Source organism: Raphanus sativus, unplaced genomic scaffold (genome assembly GCF_000801105.2).
Source record: "Raphanus sativus cultivar WK10039 unplaced genomic scaffold, ASM80110v3 Scaffold0512, whole genome shotgun sequence".
Taxonomy (NCBI): domain Eukaryota; kingdom Viridiplantae; phylum Streptophyta; class Magnoliopsida; order Brassicales; family Brassicaceae; genus Raphanus; species Raphanus sativus.
The window spans coordinates 15,144-37,047 of record NW_026615830.1 but is presented as its reverse complement, the minus strand read 5'-3'; the positions used below and the strand labels follow the sequence as shown (position 1 = coordinate 37,047).

At 37.3% G+C, this 21,904-nt stretch overlaps 5 protein-coding genes, 1 non-coding gene and 1 pseudogene across 10 annotated transcripts; 3 read left to right on the top strand and 4 right to left on the bottom strand.

Moving 5' to 3' along the window:
* The first annotated feature begins 568 nt into the window (after positions 1-568).
* LOC130502333 (uncharacterized) lies at positions 569-1,608 on the top strand (annotated as a pseudogene).
* Positions 1,609-2,183: 575 nt separating this feature from the next.
* Positions 2,184-5,394, bottom strand: LOC130502334 (putative leucine-rich repeat receptor-like serine/threonine-protein kinase At2g14440). The gene is made up of 9 exons (XM_056997113.1): positions 5,161-5,394; positions 4,554-5,097; positions 3,407-3,867; positions 3,191-3,326; positions 3,045-3,116; positions 2,893-2,961; positions 2,745-2,816; positions 2,375-2,446; positions 2,184-2,279 (listed from the first exon to the last, which is right to left on the bottom strand). The coding sequence occupies exons 1-9, from the start codon at positions 5,237-5,239 to the stop codon at positions 2,240-2,242; spliced, it is 1,545 nt and encodes a 514-aa protein (XP_056853093.1). The 5' UTR covers positions 5,240-5,394; the 3' UTR covers positions 2,184-2,239.
* A 1,344-nt stretch (positions 5,395-6,738) lies between these two features.
* Positions 6,739-12,137, bottom strand: LOC108806663 (probable ATP-dependent DNA helicase CHR12). The gene is made up of 12 exons (XM_018578832.2): positions 11,771-12,137; positions 10,885-11,041; positions 10,672-10,736; positions 10,416-10,604; positions 10,108-10,257; positions 9,629-10,024; positions 9,276-9,535; positions 8,983-9,201; positions 8,694-8,901; positions 8,461-8,614; positions 7,773-8,378; positions 6,739-7,685 (listed from the first exon to the last, which is right to left on the bottom strand). Exons 1-12 carry the CDS (start codon positions 11,996-11,998, stop codon positions 6,994-6,996), a joined length of 3,324 nt encoding a protein of 1,107 aa, XP_018434334.1. The 5' UTR covers positions 11,999-12,137; the 3' UTR covers positions 6,739-6,993.
* Positions 12,138-13,475: 1,338 nt separating this feature from the next.
* Positions 13,476-14,821, top strand: LOC108810346 (uncharacterized). Of its 4 annotated transcripts, none has more exons than XM_056997117.1 (4): positions 13,476-13,958; positions 14,136-14,239; positions 14,346-14,392; positions 14,470-14,821. In XM_056997117.1, exons 1-4 carry the CDS (start codon positions 13,817-13,819, stop codon positions 14,636-14,638), a joined length of 462 nt encoding a protein of 153 aa, XP_056853097.1. In that variant the 5' UTR covers positions 13,476-13,816; the 3' UTR covers positions 14,639-14,821. The 4 variants fall into 4 exon arrangements, with proteins under 4 accessions (XP_056853097.1, XP_018437968.1, XP_056853098.1 ...); XM_018582466.2 differs by having other exon boundaries at positions 13,480-13,958; positions 14,122-14,239; XM_056997118.1 differs by having other exon boundaries at positions 13,486-13,958; positions 14,136-14,173.
* Positions 14,822-15,152: 331 nt separating this feature from the next.
* LOC108810027 (uncharacterized GPI-anchored protein At3g06035-like) lies at positions 15,153-16,266 on the bottom strand. Of its 2 annotated transcripts, none has more exons than XM_018582155.2 (2): positions 16,115-16,266; positions 15,153-15,809 (listed from the first exon to the last, which is right to left on the bottom strand). In XM_018582155.2, exons 1-2 carry the CDS (start codon positions 16,197-16,199, stop codon positions 15,265-15,267), a joined length of 630 nt encoding a protein of 209 aa, XP_018437657.1. In that variant the 5' UTR covers positions 16,200-16,266; the 3' UTR covers positions 15,153-15,264. The 2 variants fall into 2 exon arrangements, with proteins under 2 accessions (XP_018437657.1, XP_018437656.1); XM_018582154.2 differs by having other exon boundaries at positions 15,153-15,812; positions 16,115-16,259.
* Positions 16,267-17,320: 1,054 nt separating this feature from the next.
* On the bottom strand, positions 17,321-17,391 carry TRNAG-GCC (transfer RNA glycine (anticodon GCC)). Its single transcript has one exon. It is a non-coding gene; the product is annotated as a tRNA-Gly (tRNA).
* Positions 17,392-19,807: 2,416 nt separating this feature from the next.
* Positions 19,808-21,372, top strand: LOC130502336 (transcription factor MUTE-like). The gene is made up of 3 exons (XM_056997116.1): positions 19,808-19,973; positions 20,404-20,838; positions 21,105-21,372. Exons 1-3 carry the CDS (start codon positions 19,878-19,880, stop codon positions 21,192-21,194), a joined length of 621 nt encoding a protein of 206 aa, XP_056853096.1. The 5' UTR covers positions 19,808-19,877; the 3' UTR covers positions 21,195-21,372.
* The last annotated feature ends 532 nt before the right edge of the window (positions 21,373-21,904 follow it).

The window sequence follows — 21,904 nt, the reverse complement described above, 5'->3', positions numbered from 1 at the left end:
AGGTGGAGGTTTTTTAATTAGGCAGATTTGATTTCCTTAGCTTATATCTTTCCTCTCTTTTTGAGACAACAAACGGATACTTTGACCCATTGTTTTAAAAGATTTCTTGGTTTTATTGCATCCATAACTTATATCGAGATCCAAAATAGTTTAAGGGATGGTATGAAAATGGTAGCAGATTATTGTCCATTGGTAAAAAAATAATTTAAAGTATGATTGGCTGTTCACGATGATCATGTTCCGACATATTTGTTAGCTGTTTTATTACCCTCCTTCATGCACTCTCTCGTTTTAAGTCCCACCTCCCATTGACCGACCATTCTTTTCTTGTAAATTCAATCTCGATCGCTGCAAGATTTTAATCACTCTATAATTTTGCAGTTGCATTGCCCGTCTCTATACTTCAAATATTAATACTCATAAACTCATTACTCTAATTACATGTCTGTGATTTGTCTCCTTGTGTCTCCCCCTAACGTATCCATGTGGTCGTCCTCCTCACCTCACTAGTACTATTCTAAACTCATTTTACTTAAAATTAATTATAATTAACTATGAATTCCACTCTGTTTCTCCTTTTAAGACCTCTCTCCCCTCTGTTTCATTTACATATTGTCTTCATCATCCACCACTAGCAGACACAAACCAAATCATCTACACATCTATATCACGATTTGCTCACACATTCTGACGTAGTACTCCGGAGTTTATAGGTAGAAGATATGGTTTTAGAGGCGGTTTCAAAGACTGAATCACCACGTTGATCGGACCTCGTATCTCTTTCTCAGACGGTGGAGATTTCTTCTGTATCAGCCCTGTAACATGTAAAGAGCTAGAGAAAGAAGTCGTCAAAGGGTCAGTGAAAGTCTCCGACTTTGAGTTCTTTTCGGAGAATGCGAGTCCACAGAGGATGCACACCGCCGACGAGCTCTTCTCCGAAGGAAAGTTGATTCCTTTCTGGCAAGAAAAGCACTCGGAGAAGCTTAAAAAACGTTAACTTGAGGACCAACGAAGAAGAAGAAGAGAATCGTAAAGTGGAAGTGATGAAGAAGAATCAAGATCATGAGAATAACAACAATAGGAACAGAGTGAGCTGGTTAATAGATGAAGATCCATCTCCTCGTCCTCCGAAATGCACAGTTCTTTGGAAAGAGCTTCTGCGTTTGAAGAACAGAGGAGCTCCAGGTCGTCTCTGTCTCCGTCGTCGTCCACGTCATCATCGAGCTCGCTGGAGGAAGCGGCGGCGAAGAGAGAGGAGAAAGAAGGTAAGAGAGGTAAGAAAGGATTAGAGAGGACGAGATCGACGAGTATGAGGATAAGGCCGATGATGCATGTTCCTGTTTGCACTCCTTCTAAATCCTCTGTTCCGCTGCGTCCTCTGTTTCCGCTTGCTCTTAGGAAGAACAGAGTAGAGAAAATCACTTGAAAAGTTGGAATCTTTTGATTTGACACATCTTATTATTGGTTGATTAGTTCGGATTATCATGTGATATGTAACTCTAATGCATGTGATTAAGCATTTTTAGGTGTATTTTTTTTTGTTTTATAAGTTGAGATCTAATGTGTGAGAGTGTTAAGATATTTTAGTAAAGATATATTCATGTGTTCTGGATCCAAAAGCATGTCATTATCAACAGATGATGTGTGTTAGATATGTTGTATGTTAGAGATGTGAAATGTTGGAGACAAAAGAATAAATGACAATAACAAAAAAAAAAAAGATGATCCATGAGATAGAAAGAGCAGATATAAAAAAAAGTTTGTTAGTTAATGATGATGAAATACTGATGGGCACATGCAAGATTCAGATGTTTTCTCAAATTTACTTTTCCCTGCACCAATTGATTCTGCTTCACCATTTTTGAACCAGGCTCCACTTTTTACAGACTTACAGCTCTCCTTATTCATATATCTCTTGTACTCTTGTGACATATTGATAGATATTTGATCTAAAGAATATCTACAAGTCTGAATCCGGGTGAGAAAGGATATAGTTGAGAATCATCACATAAACTCAGTTTATCACAAAGATTCATAATACAACAATGATGTATTTTGTTTTTCATTACACAACATATGCAATCAGTATCCCTTGTCCCCCAAAGTAAGTAATAAAAGAATGAAGCATTTCATCAGATATATGTTAAAGTAGGATTGTACACGTGAGAGGCTTCTAATTTACAAAAACTATAACACAAACTCAAATCATTGTCCTCTTCTTCTTCTTAAAAGGGCTGAATCAACGTGGTGGTTGAGTCAAAAAGGGATTACCAGAAACCCTGAAGTAATAAAGCATCAGCGAGTTAGTTGTATTAGCCAATTCAAAGGTCAGATTTGAACGGTCAAAACCATTCCTGGAGTTTTGATAGCTTACCTTAGCTCAAGTCCTGGCTTCTGAAGAAGTTTGCTAGGAACCTTGCCAGTTAGGTTATTGTTTTGCAAGAACCTAATGATTCACCGAAAAAAAAAAAAAAAGAAAAAAAATCCTAAAGTCAGAAATTCATCCCCCATGGCAAGAAAATCGGGACAATGCAATGGTTGAAGTAAAGCTATGGACATGAGAATATAGTGCATTGTTTACTATGTATGGCCTTTGAATCTTAAAAAAGTAAAGCTAAAAAGACAAAAGGTGTAATGTCTTTTCCATCCACAAGGCAAGAATCTTGACCAGAAGAAGCAGACAATATGCACATCTAGAGTAACCAAAGGACTGTATATAAGTAATACGAGACTTTGAAACTTACAGCTCTCGCAAGTGTGGCACTCCACCGAAGAATGAAGGAAAAGTTCCACTGAAACTGTTGTCTTCCAAGTGCCTACAAGGAAAAGTGATGAGATTAGCTTATATGTCTCTCTCTGTGTTCAATTGCCACATAAGAATTAGCTGCTTACACTGATTCCAGAAACTTGAGTGAAGTGAAGTCAGGTATACTTCCCGAGAGAGAATTATTTCCCAGCCAACTGTTCAGAACACAAAAATATCAAGTAATGTTTTTGACGTTTAAGGCATAAACACTAACTGTTCACTTGTCAAAGTTCCTTACATGGAGGACAATGCTGTTAACTTGGCAACTTGAGGTGCAAGTGAACCTGAAAGTCCCATACTAGTTAAGTTCCTGTGAACAACAATGGATTAGAATATTTTCAAACTAATGCATAAACAAAAACACAGACGACATTCCAAACTCACAAAGCTACTATGCGAATCCGAGGGCCATGAGAGCAGGTAACACCACTCCACGAGTAGTTCTTAGGCATACAAGGATCTCCGTTCCAATCAACTGGTACGTTTTTGAAACTTCTTTTAATAGCATTCAGAGCAGTCGCTGCATTAATAAAAAAAAAACAAAAAGCCAGCATTGTTAATCACCAGCTAATGGGTGCTTATCAAAACTAACAGTCATACCATCTCGAACAAGCGTTTTCCCTCCAATAGATATCAACTCAAACATTTCACCACCGTTGACAAGAGGTGCAAGCGTTGAGCCACTTGCAGGAGTCAGAGTCAACGTTGTGAGACCTTCAAGAGGCCACCTGCTAGCAAATATAACCGAACCAGCTGGAGTGACAGAGAGGTCTTTATAATACGCTATACCATTCACAGAGACATCAAAGACTCTGGTTCCATCTCCCAACGAATCAGAGTCATGAGCGAAGTATAGGGCGATATAGTAAAAGGAGTTTTTCAAGGGCATTGGTGGCCATGTGAACTCCAGAGGTTGGACCTGGTTAGCTCTTAGATCCGTGTTGAATATCCTAGAAGGAGGGAGGTTCCAGAAACCAGAAACTTCTAGTTTTCGATTGTTTGGTACTGTAGAGTTTAGAGAGTATGGCTCCCAAAACCTATCAAACTCATCATCTGGAAACCTGGAAGCAACATATATTTAAAAGCTTATATAGATTAACAAGAGAAACTCTGAAAGAACAATATACTACAACTGAAACATGCAAGAATCAAAATCTTAGATTAAAAGAATGAGTCAAGTGGTAAAAAAATATAAAGTTTGGATGGAAAACTGATACTATATAACCACACTGCATGTAAACTATATCAATAGCAAGCTCAAAAGCAGGACAGAAACTGAGATTTTGGAGACTATAAATAATTTCATAACAATTTTAATTTAATTTTGTAAACTTATGTTTATGCAGATTCTCTTTAAATTTTAGGGTGAGAGACCAATGTTACACTTGCCTATGTCTAAGGCCGGTTCTGCTCAAAACCATTTCTTCATATCAAAAGATTCTACCTTTTCTTACTATAACAAAGCACTAATCTTTAAGAGCTTCCAAAGCACCATACCTGATGATTGGTCCACTGTAACCAAAAGGATGTCTAGCAACAAGACTTAGCCCAAACTTTCTGAACTCAGTAGAATTATGTAAATTCTCTCTTAAAATTTGAGACTAGTGTAATGTTTCACTTGCCTATGTCCATATGTCCACGACCGGTTCTACTCAAAACCATTCCTAGTATTGACTACATTGCCTTCATATAAAAATATATTCAACCTTTCACACTACAACAAAGCACTAATCTCTAAGAGCTGTACCTGATGATTGGTCCACTGTACCCAAAAGCATGCCTAGCAACAAGACTCATCCCAAACTCTTTGAACTGAGTTGAATTGTAAACAGTACCATCAAGCCTAACAACCTCCAACGCCGAGATAAACGGATCAGAAGTGGTATACGTATTCGAACCAATGCACACGCTTATAGACTTCCCCTGCGCCAGAAACACCCCTTCGTAATAAGAAGCAAGACCGTCCGCGTAATCGGCCGTGGTGTTGACGACTCCCCAGAGCGTCCCGTCGACGATCTGATCGAAAACCGGAGGAGGAGTGTCCTTCCCGTTGACTCCTCCGTAGAAATACGTCGTCCTGATCATGTACTTCCACCCGCGGGAGACGGTGACGACGTAGCAGAACTTGCGACGTAGGTTAAGAGGGAAGGATCTGAGGGTCGATAGGATTTGGTCGAGGACTTGTCCGGTGACGTTCTTGGACGTTCCGGCGGAGATGAGGTCCGTGTCGGATCGCCATTTGCGGTTGTTGATTACGGAGGAGGTGGAGGCGCCGCAATCGATCAGAATCGCTGAATCAGAAAAAAATGAGAAACAGAGAATGAGAGAGAGAGGGAGAGACATGTAGAGCGTACCGGAGGGAGGAGAGGGCTGAGAGAGAGAGGAGGAGAGGAGAGATAAGACGGCGAGGAGAATGAGGCGGAGATAGGGCATGGCGGCGGTTGGAAGAAGGAGGGGGTGGTGGGGTTGACCTGACCCTCCAGCTCCAGAGATGAGGAATGAGGAAAAAGCAGACAGGACACGGGAAACAGAACAGAACAGGTCAGAGAGGTTGAAGATGACGACGTGATCTCTTTATTTGTTTTCCAAGTTAGGTATTTTTTTGGTTCTTTCATTTTTTGGTTTTCTTCTAGAACATAAAGTAAAATGTTTTATTCTGTTATTTCTGTTGGAGAATTGAGAACTAAACCGATGGTCAAAACCGGTTCGATTCAGGCCTAACTTTTCTTTCAGTTTTCTTCTTCAAACAAAGACATTACATTTGTGGTTCCATGATATTGTTACGTAATGTGTAACTGGATATATCAGTTTAGCCTTTTCATTAGGTAGTAGTAGTTGTTTTTTTTTTTCATAATGTTTCGTGCGGTTTGAAATGATCAACTAAATTACTTTGTTTCCGGTTTTTATCTGTCTCTGTAATTTGTTTAGTATTTTTTATGTTTAATATAAGTATGTGTAAAATTCATTTTGTGTTTCAATAAAAAATAAGTGTTTCAAACAAAGACATTACATTTTGTGTTTCAAAGAAAAGAAATGTTTTTAAAAAAAATATATAAGTATGCTGAGATAAAAAAAATCTGCACATATATTTTCTTTACTAACTTAGGTTCTTATTCAAAAGTGTAAAATTCATTAACACTGTTAACTTAATTAAACTATACTACATCTCAAACTTTAAAAACCTATTGGAAGCACTTTGTAAATACTTCACGTTACCTCAGTATTTTTTTTTCTTTGCTTACTTACTTCAATGCCATTTTTTTACTGATACTTCAAGGCAAATTTGCATTTAAAGCTTTGGATGCTAAGCGTGTTCGTGCCCCTCAAGATTTCATTTCATGTCCTCGAGATGGTAAAATAGAACAGTGGTATCTATTTGCATTTTGTCGAAAGCTCATACACGTCTACTTTGTGGCCGACCACGACGGTCCAAAATGTCACTAAAATATTCTTTATTTAGTAGACTATTGTTAAATTAATTAGAAAAAAAACTAAATGAATTTGAGATGCTGTTAAGATAAGGATAAAACAGAGCTGTACGTAGAAGGATGTTGATGCTAAGTCAACGGTAGTTTTATACATAAAACGCTAAACAAAGGCCATAATAGCACAACCTTTTGGTTCACATGAGAGGATAAAGTTAGTGAAGATGGCATTTGAGACTGTCCTCACATGAAAAACATTTGTCACAATAGCATAAAAGTTGGTATATCTATGAGCAAATTCTTTTCAAACTTCAAATCCTTGACTATAACCTAAGTTATACTAATCTAGAGAATGAAGGTACTATAGCTCTAGTAAACGCTCTCAAGAACTCTGAAAAGGTTGAACCTGTCCAAGAAGAATCTAAGAGATGAGGGATGTGTTGTGAACATTGGTATAAAATAGAGATTTTGGATAAAAAAAATAAATTGGTCTCTTAGTTATTCTGAAAAAAAAAATATTACATGTTTTCTTTTTTTTTGATGAAAAGGGTTTTCAATGCCGAATCTAGAATCGTTCTATATAAGAAAAATAACTAAACTTAACCTGAGACCAACTAAAATAAATGCATTACATGTTAGATTGGCATAAGTTGCATTGGCAAGAAGAAAATATAATCTCTAAAGACTTCTAAAACACACAAACATACAGGTAGAAGAAGAAGAGACCAACCAAACTCAACTCAGATCTCACCTCAATCTATCTCACTTTCTTCTACTTCCATTGGAACTTTGAGCTCTAGAGTCAGACGAAGAACAAGTAAAAGAGTACCTAGACCTTTTCTTCTTATGAGAACTCCACTTGAATATTGGCTTTTCATCATTCTCTTCTTCTTCACCGTCTTCTTCTTCTTCGTCCTCCTCAGACTTCTCTACTCTCTGTTTCCCTCTCATCTCTTGTGCTCTTTCTTCTCCTTCCTCTTCTTCCTCGCTCGTCTCATCACTCACCACTTGGATAGGTTCTACTGCTTTTTTACTAGTCGATGTCTTTGCGTTGCTTGCCTTCTCCATTCTCCTCTGTCTAATAGAGTATGTCGATATGTCTTCACCGCTCTCCACGGCTTTCATCCACTGAACCTCGCTCAGTGAATCGCTGTAAACGATCTCTTTACGCTTCCGCTTGCCTGTGACACTTCCAAAATGGTGCTTTGCGCTGTTAGACTTGTCGTCTTGGCTCTGTGTGGTGTATGCCCACTCAGGGACTTCCTGCTCTTGCATCAGACGGGTTCTGTAACTCTCTTTCCTTCTCCTCTCCTCGTCCATCCTCTCAAACATCCAAAACTCGTCCTCGCTACGAGCCGCCAGCCTGTTTATTTCCCTCTCGCTGGGGACATCGTTCCCTAGCGAGCTCGTTCCTTTGCGCATCAGCTCTTCAAGCATCTCTCTTCTGTCTTGTGCTGTTATTATTAATAATCACAAACCACACATTAAGAGACTTACCATCATTGTTCTAAAAATCACATATTTGTTTTTAAGAGACTTACCAGTGGAAGTTGTGTTGAAAAGACCAGCTTGTATGACTTTAGCATCAATCCCCATCTTCTGCTTTGCACGCTCCAATATCACTTCTTCAACGGAGCCAACGCTAACCAAAACAAACACTCTCACTTCCTTCTTCTGCCCTATGCGGTGAGCTCGATCCTCAGCCTGTTGATCCATCTGTGGGTTCCAATCACTGTCAAAGATGATAACAGTATCCGCAGTCTGCAAGTTCAGACCGAGACCTCCCGCACGCGTGCTCAGAAGAAACATGAAGTAAGGAGAGTCTGGCTCGTTGAACTGCTTCAGTAAAAGCCCTCTTTGATCCGTCTTCGTGGTACCATCGAGTCTGAGGTACTTGAAATCGTTAAGCGTCAGATAAATCTCGAGAATGTCGATGAGACGAGTCATCTGAGAGAAGAGCAGGATCCTATGCCCGGCCTTGCGTAGTTTGGGAAGGAGACGGTCTAGAAGCTCGAATTTCCCTGAGGCTCTCACGATCTCAGGTTTCTTCCACATGTTGTATTCTCCTCCAACGAATAGATACGGATGGTTACAACACTTTCTCAGCTGCATCGTTAGATTTTGCAGACTCTTTGACTTCCCAGACCCTGTTACGTTTTTGCATCGGATCAGCTTTTACTTAAAGAAGAAGAGTACAGAGAGATTATAAGTGTGAGTTAAGCTACAAACCTGTTTGAAGGCCAACTCTGCCCATGTCTGTAACTTGTTTGTAATACACTTTCTGCCACGCTGACATGTCACACTTCAGTATCACCTGTGTCTTTCCAGGAAGGAACTTCTCTACTTCGTCCTTTTTCCTTCTCAGTATAAACGGTCTTATAACCTGTGAATCACATTGAAACACAGCATAAACAATTTTGTAGGAAATTTTTTAAAGGAAAAAATAGGGTGGTGGAACCAACATGATGCAGACGGTGGATAACCAGCAGCTCCTCTTCATCCGTAAGACTAACATTAGCACGATCAGCAAACGGAGCATTAAACCATTCCTCGAAGTTCTGAACCGAGTTAAAGATGTGAGGAAGGAGAAAATTGAGCAGGGACCATAGCTCTTGGAGGCTGTTCTGTATCGGTGTTCCGGTTAACAGAAGTCTCCGTTTTATCCGATAGCTGCATCCACGATTAAAAAAAAAACATAACAGTCAGCTAAACATCATTTCACTTGAGAGAAACTAGGATAGTGAATGTTACCCTGTTAGTAGAGTCTTTGCGAGAGCAGATTCATGGTTCTTCAGACGATGTCCTTCATCAACAATCATGTAGTGCCAATCAATTTTCTTCAAAAATGCTTTATCTCTCATGATGAGATCATAGTGGGTTATCAACACATTGAACTTCCCTTCTCCTGCGATTTTCTCCCTGATTGCTTTTCTCTCCTCCAAACGTCCATCATAGAGAAAAGCTGCAATGCTGTGAAAAAAAAAAAGAATGGATTATATTTGAGACTCATACCAATTGGGAGTAAAACTGTTTTGTACACATACCTTGGTACCCATTTATCAAACTCGTTTACCCAGTTTGGTAGCACAGCTTTTGGAGCCACTATCAGATAAGGCCCAGGCACGTTTTTATTCTCCAGAAGATAAGCAATCAACGAGATTGTTTGGATGGTTTTGCCTAAACCCATCTCATCAGCTAAAATTCCATTTAGGTTATTGTTGAATAGAGAAACCATCCATTGGAGTCCTTCTATTTGGTAAGATCGTAGTTCCCCACCTTTTAGAAGTGAAGGCTGCTCCGTCACCTGTTAAAGGTACACATTGTCTATACTTAAAATCACTTCGTCACTGAGATGGCAGCAAGTTAAACAATTAAGCATAGAGATTAACAAAGTTACCTTCTCTTGAATTGAATGGATAGCAGAGTTATACTGCCTCTGGCCTTCAAGTAAGTCATTGGAGTCATCATTGTTGTCAGATTCAGCGATGTCAGTATCCTGATCAGGAAGTAGATCCTGTAACGGTTCGCTTCTTGGAGCCTCGAGTTCAGATAAATCAGATTCTGAGTCTTTCAGTGGATCAATCCCATCTGGTAGCTTAGCATCTTTCTGCCGCTGAACAGCAGCTCCCAAATTAGTAAGGAGTTTGTTAGTCTCTTCTAGAAGAGTGGTGAGCCTTTCGTTCTTGCTCTCCTTTACTAGTTTCATGTATGCTTCTTGATCATCGGATTTAAGGGCCATCAGCCTCAACTTTTCAGCACGGGTTGCGCGTTGTCTTTGTCTACCATGCCATGCCTATTAAAACAATGTAGAAACAAAAATAAGATATATCTGAACTACCTTTCACGGTAAATGCATATGTTAAATGATAACCGTACCTGCACACCATCGTTTCTTTGCCTACGGCGTTTCTGAGTCGCCTGGATTTGCAACTGGAACTCACGAACTGCATTGAGTACTTCTGCAAAGAATTTCCTCTTGGCGGTTTCAATCAGATTCTTCTCCTCTTCTTCTAAACGTGACACCCTCTGAACAAAGAATTTAAACACATCAGTGATGCAAAGCAAGAAGTAAACAAGGCCTTATATCCCTTTGGCTACTCAATTGCTATTTTGCTAGACTTCATCATGGGAAGCTAATATAAAGTCCAGAACCAGAAATAGGTAGTTGTAAGAAAATAAATGACCTCGGCATCACGCTTCTTTCTGAACTGATCATCAGCTTCCATAGCAAAAGGATCTCCAATACCATAAATTGGACGAGGCAACCGCATCATACCCCAGTCAAACAGTTGGCTACTGACATCAGCGCAGTTCATACGAAGCCAGAACTCCGAGCTCACCTCAGTTCGAACCTTTCTTTGCAACTCTCGTAGCTGCGACTCACCAAAGAAAAACGTCAATCTCAAACATAATAACAAAGATGAGGACATCTGATGATACCTTTAGCCCATAAAGCTCGAGCAAGCACTTCACTTGCAAGTCTTCACCTCTGGTGGAAGGTAATTCTGATATAAAACACACGAAAACAACATCAGAAAGTGCATTCCTCTTGAACAAAGATAGTTCAGAGTTGTTTTGTAGTAAGAAAGATTACAACTTGTGAATGGTTTGAAGTAAATTAGGAGAACCGAGAATGGGATATGGAATGTTAACCTTCAAGCTCAGATAAGCGGCGTTGGATAAGAGTCTTGTTCCGATTATCCTGTAGTTCTGCCAATCGAGAGCCTGATTCACAGTTTGTTCTCTGCTTCAAAAGTGCATCCTCAAACTCTCCCATCAAATCACCTCCATAAGGAGTAAAATCATTCCCCTGCACAACAAATACCATTAAAGCTACAACCTTTAGAACTTAATGAACAAACAAAGCCACTGAAAACATGCCGTATCCTATAAACTCAAGAAGAGAGAAAGCGAAGAGCCAAACAAACTCAAAAACCTAATGCCCCACCAAACAAATCACCGGAGCACAAAAGTGAGGGACTTGAATGGCTTACAGATCGAGAAAGACCATTAAAGCTACATCCTTTAGAACTTAATTGCACAAACAAAGCATTCAATTATCCTAGAAACTCAAGAAGAGAGGACGCACATAGCTAACAAACCCCAAAACCTAATGCTCCCTAAACAACTTAATGCCATTAAAAGCTACAACCTTTACAACTTAATGCACAAACAAAGCCACTGAAAAACATGCAGTATCCTATAAGAGCCAACGAACTCCAAACCCCCAATGCTTCATAATAACAATTGAATGGCTTATATGTGGATAAAGACCATTAAAGCTACAACCTTTAGAGCTCAATGCACAAACAAATCCACTGAAAACATGCAATTTACAAGAAACAAAATAAGAGAGAAAGAACAGAACCTAATGCTTCATCAACAATTGAATAGCTTATTAGGGCAGAGAAACACCATAAAAGCAAGAACCTTTACCAATCTAATGAACAAACAAAGCCACTCAAAACATGCAATTTCTCAAGAAGAGAGAGGAAACAACAAACTCCAAAACCTAACGAGAACCAATCGAATAGCTTACCGACGGGGGAGACGGAGACACGACGGAGGGAGAGAGAGGAAGAGGAGAAGAAGAAGAGGAGGAGGAGCCATGGTAGATAGAAGAGACGGCGGCGAAGAGGTGAGGAGGCAAAGGAAGGTCGCGAGAGATGTAATTGAGAGCACAGATCAGAGACTTGGTCGTCTCAACTGGTTCTTCCCGAGGATTGACGACGACGCTGCTGCTCTCTGCTACCTGCTGACCCACCATGGCGGGAACTTGTATGTGTATTATCCCTCCTTCGATTTCAACTTATTGATTTTTTTTTTGTATTATCTTTTTTTTTTCCTCAATCGCTCCTTTGCCCAACACCCACGAGAGAGAGAGAGAGACTCGAGACAAAGATGAGACCGGCGAGAGAGATTTGGAAAATCTGGCTTAACGCCTTATTATATTTACACAACTACCCCCTCTCACTTATTCTCAATGGGCTATACTTAAGGCCCATTTATTAGTTACGCTATTAGTTATATCTATTGGGCTTCTATTTGTTCACTGATGAAAACTCGTTATGTATCTTTCATGATGATAACTTTAAATTGGATGATTCCGATGATTCATAAAAAAATCATTGTTCTAGTAATAGGAAGCAGATCCGACATAAATGAATTTAACCTCTCAAGGTGATCATGAAGTTGTATAGAGTGAAAAACCGATGTTTTATGAGTAGTTTTTTATTAGTAACCTTTTTTATATAGATTCTCTAACTTCCACCATGAAACAGTTGTAGTATCGACAAGATCTTCTTATATTAGAGGATTAATTGAGCTTTCATAAGTATATATGGCTGACAAGTTAGTTAAAACTGAAGAGAGATATCTTTCCAATCAAAATTCTAGAGAGAAAGGGATAACATCTAACTTTACAATGAGTATACATACAAACTGAGTATTTGCGAAGTTATTAGTTGTTGATCAAAACTAGCACGCATTGTGAATGATGCGTTCATGAAATCAAAAGATGCATTGAGAAAATAAAATGTGACGTATAGTAGTATAATATAAAATTAATATACTCATAAGTCAAATAATAAAGTTTTAGATGTGTAGTTCCCAAATAAAACTTTTTTTATGCATAATTTTTTTTTATGCATAATTTGTGTTGCATAATTTGTGTTGGATTTTCGTCAACATTTTTTTATTGCATTTTTCTTTTTGAAAAATTGAACGAAAAACTAATATAATATGTTATAAAACAACCAAATTTTCTAAAACATCAAGTATTTGTATTAATAAATCGTTGTCTCCGAAATTTGAAACCTGATTTTCTTGTAATCTACAAAAAAATTGCATAATATGGAGTTCGAACCACAAACCTAAATGTAGAAATCTTCAAACCTTAACCAGTATGCTACAATGTTTACACGCAATGAAGTGATCTTAGCTAGTGCTTTTGCTCTTTTAATATACTTAGGTAATATATAATATGGTTCTATCGGGTCTATTGCATGCGCGCATCAATTCTGGTTTTATTTGGTTTCGAGTTGAAAAAAAAAATGATTTTGTTCGGTTCGATTTTATATGCTCATCAGGCATTACCCTTCAGTTGGGTCCTTATGTTTGGTTTAGAAAAGCACCTTTATCGCTAGTATATAGCAGGGTATTTAGGATAATTAAGCATTTAAAATAAATCAAAAAGACAAATAAACCGTGGAGGCGTCACTTATGTTTGGTTTAGAAGAGACCGTATTGAGGGACACATGTAGAGAAATGGAAGGAGAGAGGAGCATCGTGTGTTTCACTTTTGTTTTCTTTCTGTTCTCTCTTTCTCTCGAAACCTCTCTTCGATGGTTGATCTTCTCTCCTCTCTCGTGACTCCTCGAGGACACCGATCGATTCTCTCTAGTGATCTCTCGTCGAAGACGATCTCTCCTCGACGGAATCTCTGACGACGGAATCACCCGGCGTCTCTTTCGGTGGAATCGTCGTTTCTATCGGTCTCCTCGACGACTCTGTTTCTCTCTCGGTCTCCTCGTCTCTGGCTATCTCTCTATCAAATCAAAAGGTAAAGCTATGTATTTGTCCTTTTATGTTTGAATCCTTCTTTGTTATTTTGATTTGTTTGTTGTGTTGCATGCGTGTCTTTGTGCTCGTTTATGTCTCTGTATTTGATGGATGGATCCAAAAGACACGAAGGTTCTTCAAAGAAGACGACGGCGATTGCAATACAGGTTTGACATATATCTTGGTTCTGTTAGATTTTTTAAGGGTTTGGTCTGGAACGAATTGGAACACAGGATGAATAGATAGAACTCGTTTGTGGTCTGGAACGAATTGACATATATATCTCTGTCTGTTGAATTTGTCTGTTTATTTGTTCATTACTCATATCAGTGGAATGGACACAGTCACTCGTGGACTGAAAAATGCAGCCAAGATCTTGGAGGTTAGTTCCTTCCCATCTCTTCTTGTTCTTCTTGAAATTACAATCTGCTGCATTGTTGTGAAAAGGGTAAGTCTTGGGTCTGTTCCTGGCTTCTATGGATGTTCAAGTATGCAACTTTTTCTCATTAATTTCAACAATGTTTTTACACAAAGTTTACGTTCTGTTTTTAAAGATCTGCACAAGTTGGAGGTTTTGGAAAAGCTTGAAGCAAAGCTTAAGGTATAACAAAATACAGTTTATTATAAAGGAGTCCACAACAAGTCTTTACACGTTTGATTATTTTGTTTGGTTTATAGGCTGAAGGGAAGGAAGAAGAGAATGAAGAAGGAGAAGGTGATGATGAAGCTGATGAATTTGAGGGACACTATCTTTTCCAAGAAACAGCACTCCCAATTTCTCACACATCCTCTCTGCACCTCCTCCACTGCCACCAAACACTTGACTCCACCCAAACACATCATCTAGAAGAAGCTCTGGTGCATTCTCTCTTACGCAAGAGATCATCTTTTCCGTCACATCCACGGCCGAGGATCCCAGCTGCTTCGTGAACTTAAAATCACTCAAAGGTTGAACTAAAAAGTTATATATTATTTAAGAACCTTTAATTAAGATACTTGCAATGGATCATATAAATGTTTGGGTTTCTTATTCTTGTCTCTTAACTCATTTTTACCAATTAAAAGTATTAAAAAAAAAATAAGAACCTTTAAATGGGATTTTGGGATAATGATGCTCTTAAGCCTACATAAATTTCACGGACTGCATAAAATTCCCACGTGTCAAATAGCAAGATGGTTTGTCGGTCGTTGAATAATCTTGGTGTATCTCAATAAAACTCACCGACAGAAAAATATATTTTAATACATCCTCTTATTATCACTCATGCAATATGCTTTGGTTTAATTTGTTTTATCAGGTGATTAGTATAATTTGAATACCTGACATATCCATGTCAGTTTATTTTAAGTTAGATATGAGAAGATATATTTGTTTTTATTCAAAAAAGAGTAAAATATCATATTCATAAATTATTCGTAGTCTAAGAGAGAGTTGAGACAAAAAAAACTCAAAACATGTGATAGTCAGATATCTCACCAGATGAAGAAACAAAAGGACAAGATGAAAACCAGCAAATAATTAACGAGGCCAATACTAAAGGTGAAGCCACTAGAATCATCATCATCATCATGATCGTCATCATCTTTTGTATCTGTATCTGTTGAATAGCTTCCTCCTGGTGTATTGGTAGTAAGAACCACAACGATCCAATCATTTTCTTTACCAATACCCACTCCCGTAAACTTGGAATCGTTCAAACTCCTCGAGTATTGTGACTTGGTGAAGTTTGTGAGGACGAGGCTCGACTCTAAACGAGGAACACATGCTGGCATAATCGAACCGTCTCTTGTGTCTGACACGTTTAAGTGGCATTTAGTTAGAATCTTAGGGTAATCTGCGAACTGTGGCTCGGTTCCAGGTACTGTGGCTGAGCCAGTGTCGTTGGTGCATGGTCTGTTTTTGAACTGTTCAGCGATTTCATCGGCTAGACACTCTGCGTTTTCGTTCTTGTTTAAGGTTGTGAGATTCTGTGATGTTCTGTAGGTGTTGATGCCTGTGAAAAGAACGTCCTCTTCATCTGCTAAGTCAAAAATACTTAATTAAAATTTATATAATTTTGTAGGAGCATATTCACAATCTTTTTTTTTTAATATTCACATTCTTAAATCAAAGTAATCTATAAATTGGTAAACTTGAGAAATTATTAATGGTTTACTGACTGAGATCTACTAAAGAACTTAAGAAGAAGAAGAAAGAACAGATCCTACGAGATTTCATACAAGATCTAAAGTAAAAACAACGAATCTATCAAGAGAGAGAATCTTCAAAAACATAGAGTTCACTTAAACAAGAAAATCATGAAAGAGAGAGAGGAAGTTTTACCAGTGTCGCCAAGCACAGGACGGTTGAGGAAAAGAAGGATGATGGAGAGAAGGAGAAGAAGTGGAAGCTTGTTGTAAATGGCCATTGAAATTGATTCGAGAGAACTCTCTTATGAGATTTTATTTTATTCTTCTTGGCGATGAAAGGCTTTTTATTTTGAGTAAAGCGCTCAGGTACTATTAATGAGGCAAAAAGTGATCTAACATACTTTCACGTAGGGCTGGGCACAAAACCTGTAACCCGAAATTCGAATCGAACCCGAACCGAAAAACCCGAACCGAACCGAATCCAAAATGTTAAAAATATCCGAATGGATCTTGTAGGGTGTTACAAAATATACCCGAACCCGAAGTATTATTAACCGAACCCGAATGGATAACCCGAAAAACCCGAAAACCCAAAAATATCCGAAAAAACCGATCCCAATATCCAAATTAGTATACATTATAAATATTTAAAACATAAATATGTACTTCAAATATTCAATTTCATATTTATTTCAACATGATATCTAACAATAAGTATCTATCATTTAAATTAATGTCTTAAATACTCTATTATATATAAATAAATATATATTTTTTTATGTTTTGCTATTAAATTTTAGATTTTATTTAGAATATATCCGACCGATTTGATATAACCCGAATCCGAATGGTATATGGTTACTTCGGATATTATCCGAACCGAACCGAAACCGATGTGTTATATCCGAACCCGAACCGTACTTGTAGATTTACTAGAATGGGACCTCGAAAGTGTTACAAAATAGAACCGAAATCCGAAAAACCCGAACCGAACCCGAATGGGTACCCGAACGCCCACCCCTACTCTCACGTGATCTAGCGTACTCTTATGTGTCCACTCCAGTCAAAAAATAGAGTCTCTGTTGTTTTTTATTGCTTTTCTTGTATGCTCGATTTTAACGTTGCACCGACCATTCTAGGCCCTTTTAACTAACTTATTCGCTGAGGCTCCTAACGCAGTTGTTTTACACAAAATAAAGGAAGAAGAGATGAAATTAAATTTAAAGATTTCATCATAAGATTCATAACAAGATGATAATTTTTTAATTCATACGCAGCTTGTAAAAAAATATCTTGGTCTTAATACAACGGAAAGTCCACCGCTGAAAATGAAAAAGTTGACGGCGCAAAACCAATGAAGCTCGACAAGCTCGACAATAAAATACAAAAAAGCAAAATATGCACCAGCCGGGAATCGAACCCGGGTCTGTACCGTGGCAGGGTACTATTCTACCACTAGACCACTGGTGCTAGTTGAAATTTTAACATGCACAACTTATAACTAACTATCAGTGATCTATTTCACTTAATATAGAAAAAATGGCGTTTCATCTCTTCGGAGTTGGAACATTTTAAGTTCAGAAAACGAAAATGAACTGGATCTAGAATCGTAGATACGCACAGTTTACGTTGTTATCCAACTCGTACTAAAACTATTATGTTTTTTTTTATGGTTACGTGCAGTATGATGAGGACTCAGCTGATAAAAGAATAGAAGATAGTTTCATGAAGTCTCGTGATGACAAGAAAACTCATTAGTATCGTGGTTTGAAGGATTTTTCTTGTGAACAATTGATGGTGAGCTATTTGCCATGTCCATTTGCGAACTGAAATAAATGAAAACGCAGAATTTTCATTTCTTTGTTACTAGAATGAATATTTTCAAGGGGAATGAATGCACTTTGATCAAACCCAAACCAGATGCATATAACTTTGTTTGTTGATTAATAAATGTTAGAATCAGGTCAATTATGGGCTTCCAACTTAAAACCAATTGGTGATTAGTGGTTGGCTCTAACCTAGTAGTAGATTATTTCTTATATTTCCGATGTGGGATGTTTCTCATCAATACCCTCCCTCAGTAGTTGTAGTAAATTAGGTCAAAGGATTTTATGGCTCTGATACCATGTTAGAATCAGGTCAATTATGGGCTTACAACTTAAAACCAATTGGTGATTAGTGGTTGGCTCTAACCCTTTATATAGTAGTAGATTATTTTTTATATTTCCGATGTGGGATGTTTCTCATCAATAATAAACTATGTTTAATTGTCTTTGCAAAAAAAAAAACTATGTTTAATTGTATATAACTCTATATTCATTCGGATAAGATATTAATTGTACTTTTGATTATGTGCATGCACATTTTGTCTTGATCGGGCGTTCGAGCGTGAGTTTTCTTATTGGATATTGAATTATTGTTTTGTATTTCCTTTGCCTCGCCGAATCAGTATTATATAACGTCATCGGCCATGTACAAGATAAATACCGATGCCTTAATATTTAATTAAATGGGGGCATGCACCTTTGCATGTCTTATACATATTGTAGCATAGCAATGGCGGCTACAAACATATGTCACAAACATTTCTTTCCCTCATCCACATTTCTTGGACTAATGAAAAATGCTTGAACAACTTAAGTTTGCGACAGAGTTTATGCCAGGCATTGAGATATGTTAACTTTACAAAACAGAACGGAAATTTTATAAATACCCCTCTTTCTCTCTCTTTTTGCTTAAATTTGGAGTAGAATATATAAGTTTATGAGATATGTGAATGTAGATTAGATAAACAGAAAGAATAAAAGAGTTTAGTGAAGATTTAGATGAGGGATTGGAAGATTAGTAGTATATCTGTCTTTTCTTTAGAAAAGAAATTTATGGATTTATTATTTTGGGAGTAATCTTAATGAGCCGTCCATGTAGTTGAGACTCATGAAAGTAACTTGAACGACTTAAGTTGGTTCTGTTAAAAAATATTTTTCTTTTGTAGCTAGACCTAGAGCCTTTTCATGCAAAAATTGATCCAGAAAAACAATAGCATGCAGATGCAGTTTCCCATTAATTGTTAAATACAACGGAGAATGATGAAATCATGGAAATTTTGCGGGATGAAATAATAGACATATCAAACAAAAATGTAGTAATTACTAATTAGTAAGCAACAGTTCGATTTTATATATATTTTCTTACAATTATTAATCGTAAAAGACCTTTGGATGGATCTAAAATTTGATTTCACAAAATATAATATCGTACAAGACACCAACGTTTGTCTAGAGTGAGAGTACTCAAATAACAAGTTAACCCACTTTTTGTCCGGTCATGATGAATCATTTCATATAAAAATTTTGATCACACATTATTACTTCTAAGTTCTAATCAGTCTTGCTTGGTATCGTCTACTTAAAGTCATGTATTAAAAACATCTCAACTAATTCAAACTCATATTTTCCTATATGTCCGATACCATGTTTAGCCTTTGAGTACATATATAAGGAAACACGGTAAATAAGAGCTAATAAAAAGAGGCACAAGTATAGAAAGTATAGAAGTAAAAGAAGGTGGTGCAAAGGCATGCACTCTAGATGAAATTACAATGTAAAATCATAAAAGACATCACGCAGTGAATGTAAATGTATCCAACTTCACAAACGTGACGTATCTTTATGTATGCATACATTTCTCTACTTTGTACTTATACATACCGATATATAGCTAGAGAGAGAAAGATAATAAGAGACAAAAGAACGTCACGAGACAGCGACGTATTGCATTTATGAATCATTGAAGAAAAAAATTAAACCCTAACTTTCTCTCGTTGTTTGCGGCTGTATAAATACCACATTGTTTTGAAGAATGTGTCGCAAAAAAGTGAAATTGATCATCATCTTCTTCTTTATAGATAAGGACCGTAGAAGAGATATAAGTCTATAACTGAATATTAGTCAAAGATCATGTCTCACATCGCTGTTGAGAGGAATCGAAGAAGGCAAATGAACGAGCATCTTAAATCCCTTCGTTCTTTGACTCCTTGTTTCTATATCAAAAGGGTAACTTTCATGTTATATCTTTTTCTTTCATACTCAGTTTAATTGAATTTTTATCCTAGAGAATCGATTGTGGATTTTTTTTTGGTTCAATGATCAGAGATTTCTCGAATAGTTTCTTTAAAGTTTAGATTTTCGGATAACTGAACCTTCTCGAATACTTTTTTTTATTTCAAGACCCAAAGAATTTTTTTGTGTGGAAACAAAAGGTTGCATGGTAATTAATCATTCTTTATGGATATTCTAAAGCTACTAATTTTGGGAAATATGTCTTCCTTATATATATTCTCTTTGTGTTTGTTCTTTTGTATATATGTGTTATGAAAGAATGTTTTTATAATTGTTAACCTGTTAAAACAAAAATAAATTTCGACTTATATGCACTAAGATAATCATAAGTATGATCTTGTTTTCGATGACTGATCGGCTTTAGGGAGATCAAGCTTCAATAATCGGTGGAGTGATAGAGTTCATCAAAGAGATGCAACAATTGGTCCAGGTTCTCGAGTCCAAGAAACGCCGAAAGACAATAAACCAGCCTTCTTTTCTGCATGATCACCAAACACTCGAGCCATCCATATTAGCCGCAAACACCACCACCAACGCAACCACCAGAGTGCCATTTAGTCGAATAGAAAATGTAATGTCCACAAGCACTTTCAAAGAAGTAGGAGCATGTTGCAACTCCCCTCATGCTGACGTCGAAGCCAAGATCTCAGGCTCTAATGTTGTATTGAGAGTTGTCTCTAGGCGAATTGAGGGCCAGCTTGTGAGGATCATATCCGCCTTGGAAAAGCTATCTTTTCAGGTTCTTCATCTCAATATTAGTAGCATGGAGGAGACTGTCTTGTACTTCTTCGTTGTTAAGGTATATGTCTACAATATGTTACCACAATCACTAGAATTATAATAACCAATTAAACTCACTAAATATCTGTGACAAAAAAAAAAAAAAACTCACTAAATATCATCAGACATTAGTTAGCGTCTCATCATAGACCGATGGATCGTAATCATGCTAACCAAAATCCTATAAACTTTATCGTTTATATTTGGATCAAATAACATCGATATGAATGTATTGGTTCTTTATATTGATTTAGGCTTATAATACTTAAATTTACATATATGCAGATAGGACTGGAGTGTCACATAAGCTTAGAGGAGCTTACCTTTGAAGTTCAGAGAAGCTTTGTGCCTGAAGTCATCGTCTCTACCAACTAAAGTCAAAAGTATACATGTACTAGCAAGTGTTGTATCGTTAATTTGCTACATGAGCATGCTTGACACTTTGCTAGAAATAAGCTCATGTAAACATAATAATTGTTCAACTTTGAGTCGACCTTATTACCTATGTTTTGGTTACTTGTTGTACCTTTGAATTAGCTATATTTTAACTTGTATCGACCTTAATTGTTGTACTCGAGTCAAAGCTGTAATTTTCCATGATAAAAACCATCACAAATTACCACATCATCACCTGCTGCAATTCTGCATTGCAGAGCATCCACATCCATAGAATCTCTTACATAAGTCTCTTAAAATATGATAATAGTATGCCAAAATTATTAATTAAATTTGTAAAATAAAAAAGTTGAACAGTAATTCAAAAAAAGGTTGAACCAACTAAAATATAACACACAAATCAGGTCTCTCATAATTTGTGAAAATTTCTCAATGTCAAAACGTCTCTTGCTTTTCTTTTTCATTTTCTTATAGGCATGTTTAACAACTATAAAATATTTTCAGGAAAAAACAATTATAGAAAATAGCAATAACTTAATTATCGTATCTCCTCGAGGGCTTCTATACAAATTCTTCAACTCGTCATAGGCTCAGAATGGCTTCCGGTGGTTCTTCAAAGCACACATCACACATCGGCGTGACCCAACCCATCAAAGATCTCGAGCATTATAGGCCCAAACACAATATAA

Excerpts from the sequence above, each read along its gene's own strand:
- LOC130502334 (XM_056997113.1), bottom strand. The coding sequence starts at position 5,239 with ATGCCCTATCTCCGCCTCATTCTCCTCGCCGTCTTATCTCTCCTCTCC. Across the intron at positions 3,868-4,553 it reads TACAGTGGACCAATCATCAG|GTTTCCAGATGATGAGTTTG; the intron begins GTACAGCTCTTA and ends TGTTGCTTCCAG. Across the intron at positions 3,117-3,190 it reads CGGATTCGCATAGTAGCTTT|GAACTTAACTAGTATGGGAC; the intron begins GTGAGTTTGGAA and ends TGTTGTTCACAG.
- LOC108806663 (XM_018578832.2), bottom strand. The coding sequence starts at position 11,998 with ATGGTGGGTCAGCAGGTAGCAGAGAGCAGCAGCGTCGTCGTCAATCCT. Across the intron at positions 11,042-11,770 it reads TGTCTCCGTCTCCCCCGTCG|GGGAATGATTTTACTCCTTA; the intron begins GTAAGCTATTCG and ends TTTGTTGTGCAG. Across the intron at positions 9,202-9,275 it reads TTTGATAAATGGGTACCAAG|CATTGCAGCTTTTCTCTATG; the intron begins GTATGTGTACAA and ends TTTTTTTCACAG.
- LOC108810346 (XM_056997117.1), top strand. The coding sequence starts at position 13,817 with ATGTTTGAATCCTTCTTTGTTATTTTGATTTGTTTGTTGTGTTGCATG. Across the intron at positions 14,240-14,345 it reads GCTGCATTGTTGTGAAAAGG|ATCTGCACAAGTTGGAGGTT; the intron begins GTAAGTCTTGGG and ends CTGTTTTTAAAG. Across the intron at positions 14,393-14,469 it reads AGCTTGAAGCAAAGCTTAAG|GCTGAAGGGAAGGAAGAAGA; the intron begins GTATAACAAAAT and ends TTTGGTTTATAG.
- LOC108810027 (XM_018582154.2), bottom strand. The coding sequence starts at position 16,199 with ATGGCCATTTACAACAAGCTTCCACTTCTTCTCCTTCTCTCCATCATC. Across the intron at positions 15,813-16,114 it reads TCCTGTGCTTGGCGACACTG|CAGATGAAGAGGACGTTCTT; the intron begins GTAAAACTTCCT and ends TTTTTGACTTAG.
- LOC130502336 (XM_056997116.1), top strand. The coding sequence starts at position 19,878 with ATGTCTCACATCGCTGTTGAGAGGAATCGAAGAAGGCAAATGAACGAG. Across the intron at positions 19,974-20,403 it reads CTTGTTTCTATATCAAAAGG|GGAGATCAAGCTTCAATAAT; the intron begins GTAACTTTCATG and ends GATCGGCTTTAG. Across the intron at positions 20,839-21,104 it reads TGTACTTCTTCGTTGTTAAG|ATAGGACTGGAGTGTCACAT; the intron begins GTATATGTCTAC and ends ACATATATGCAG.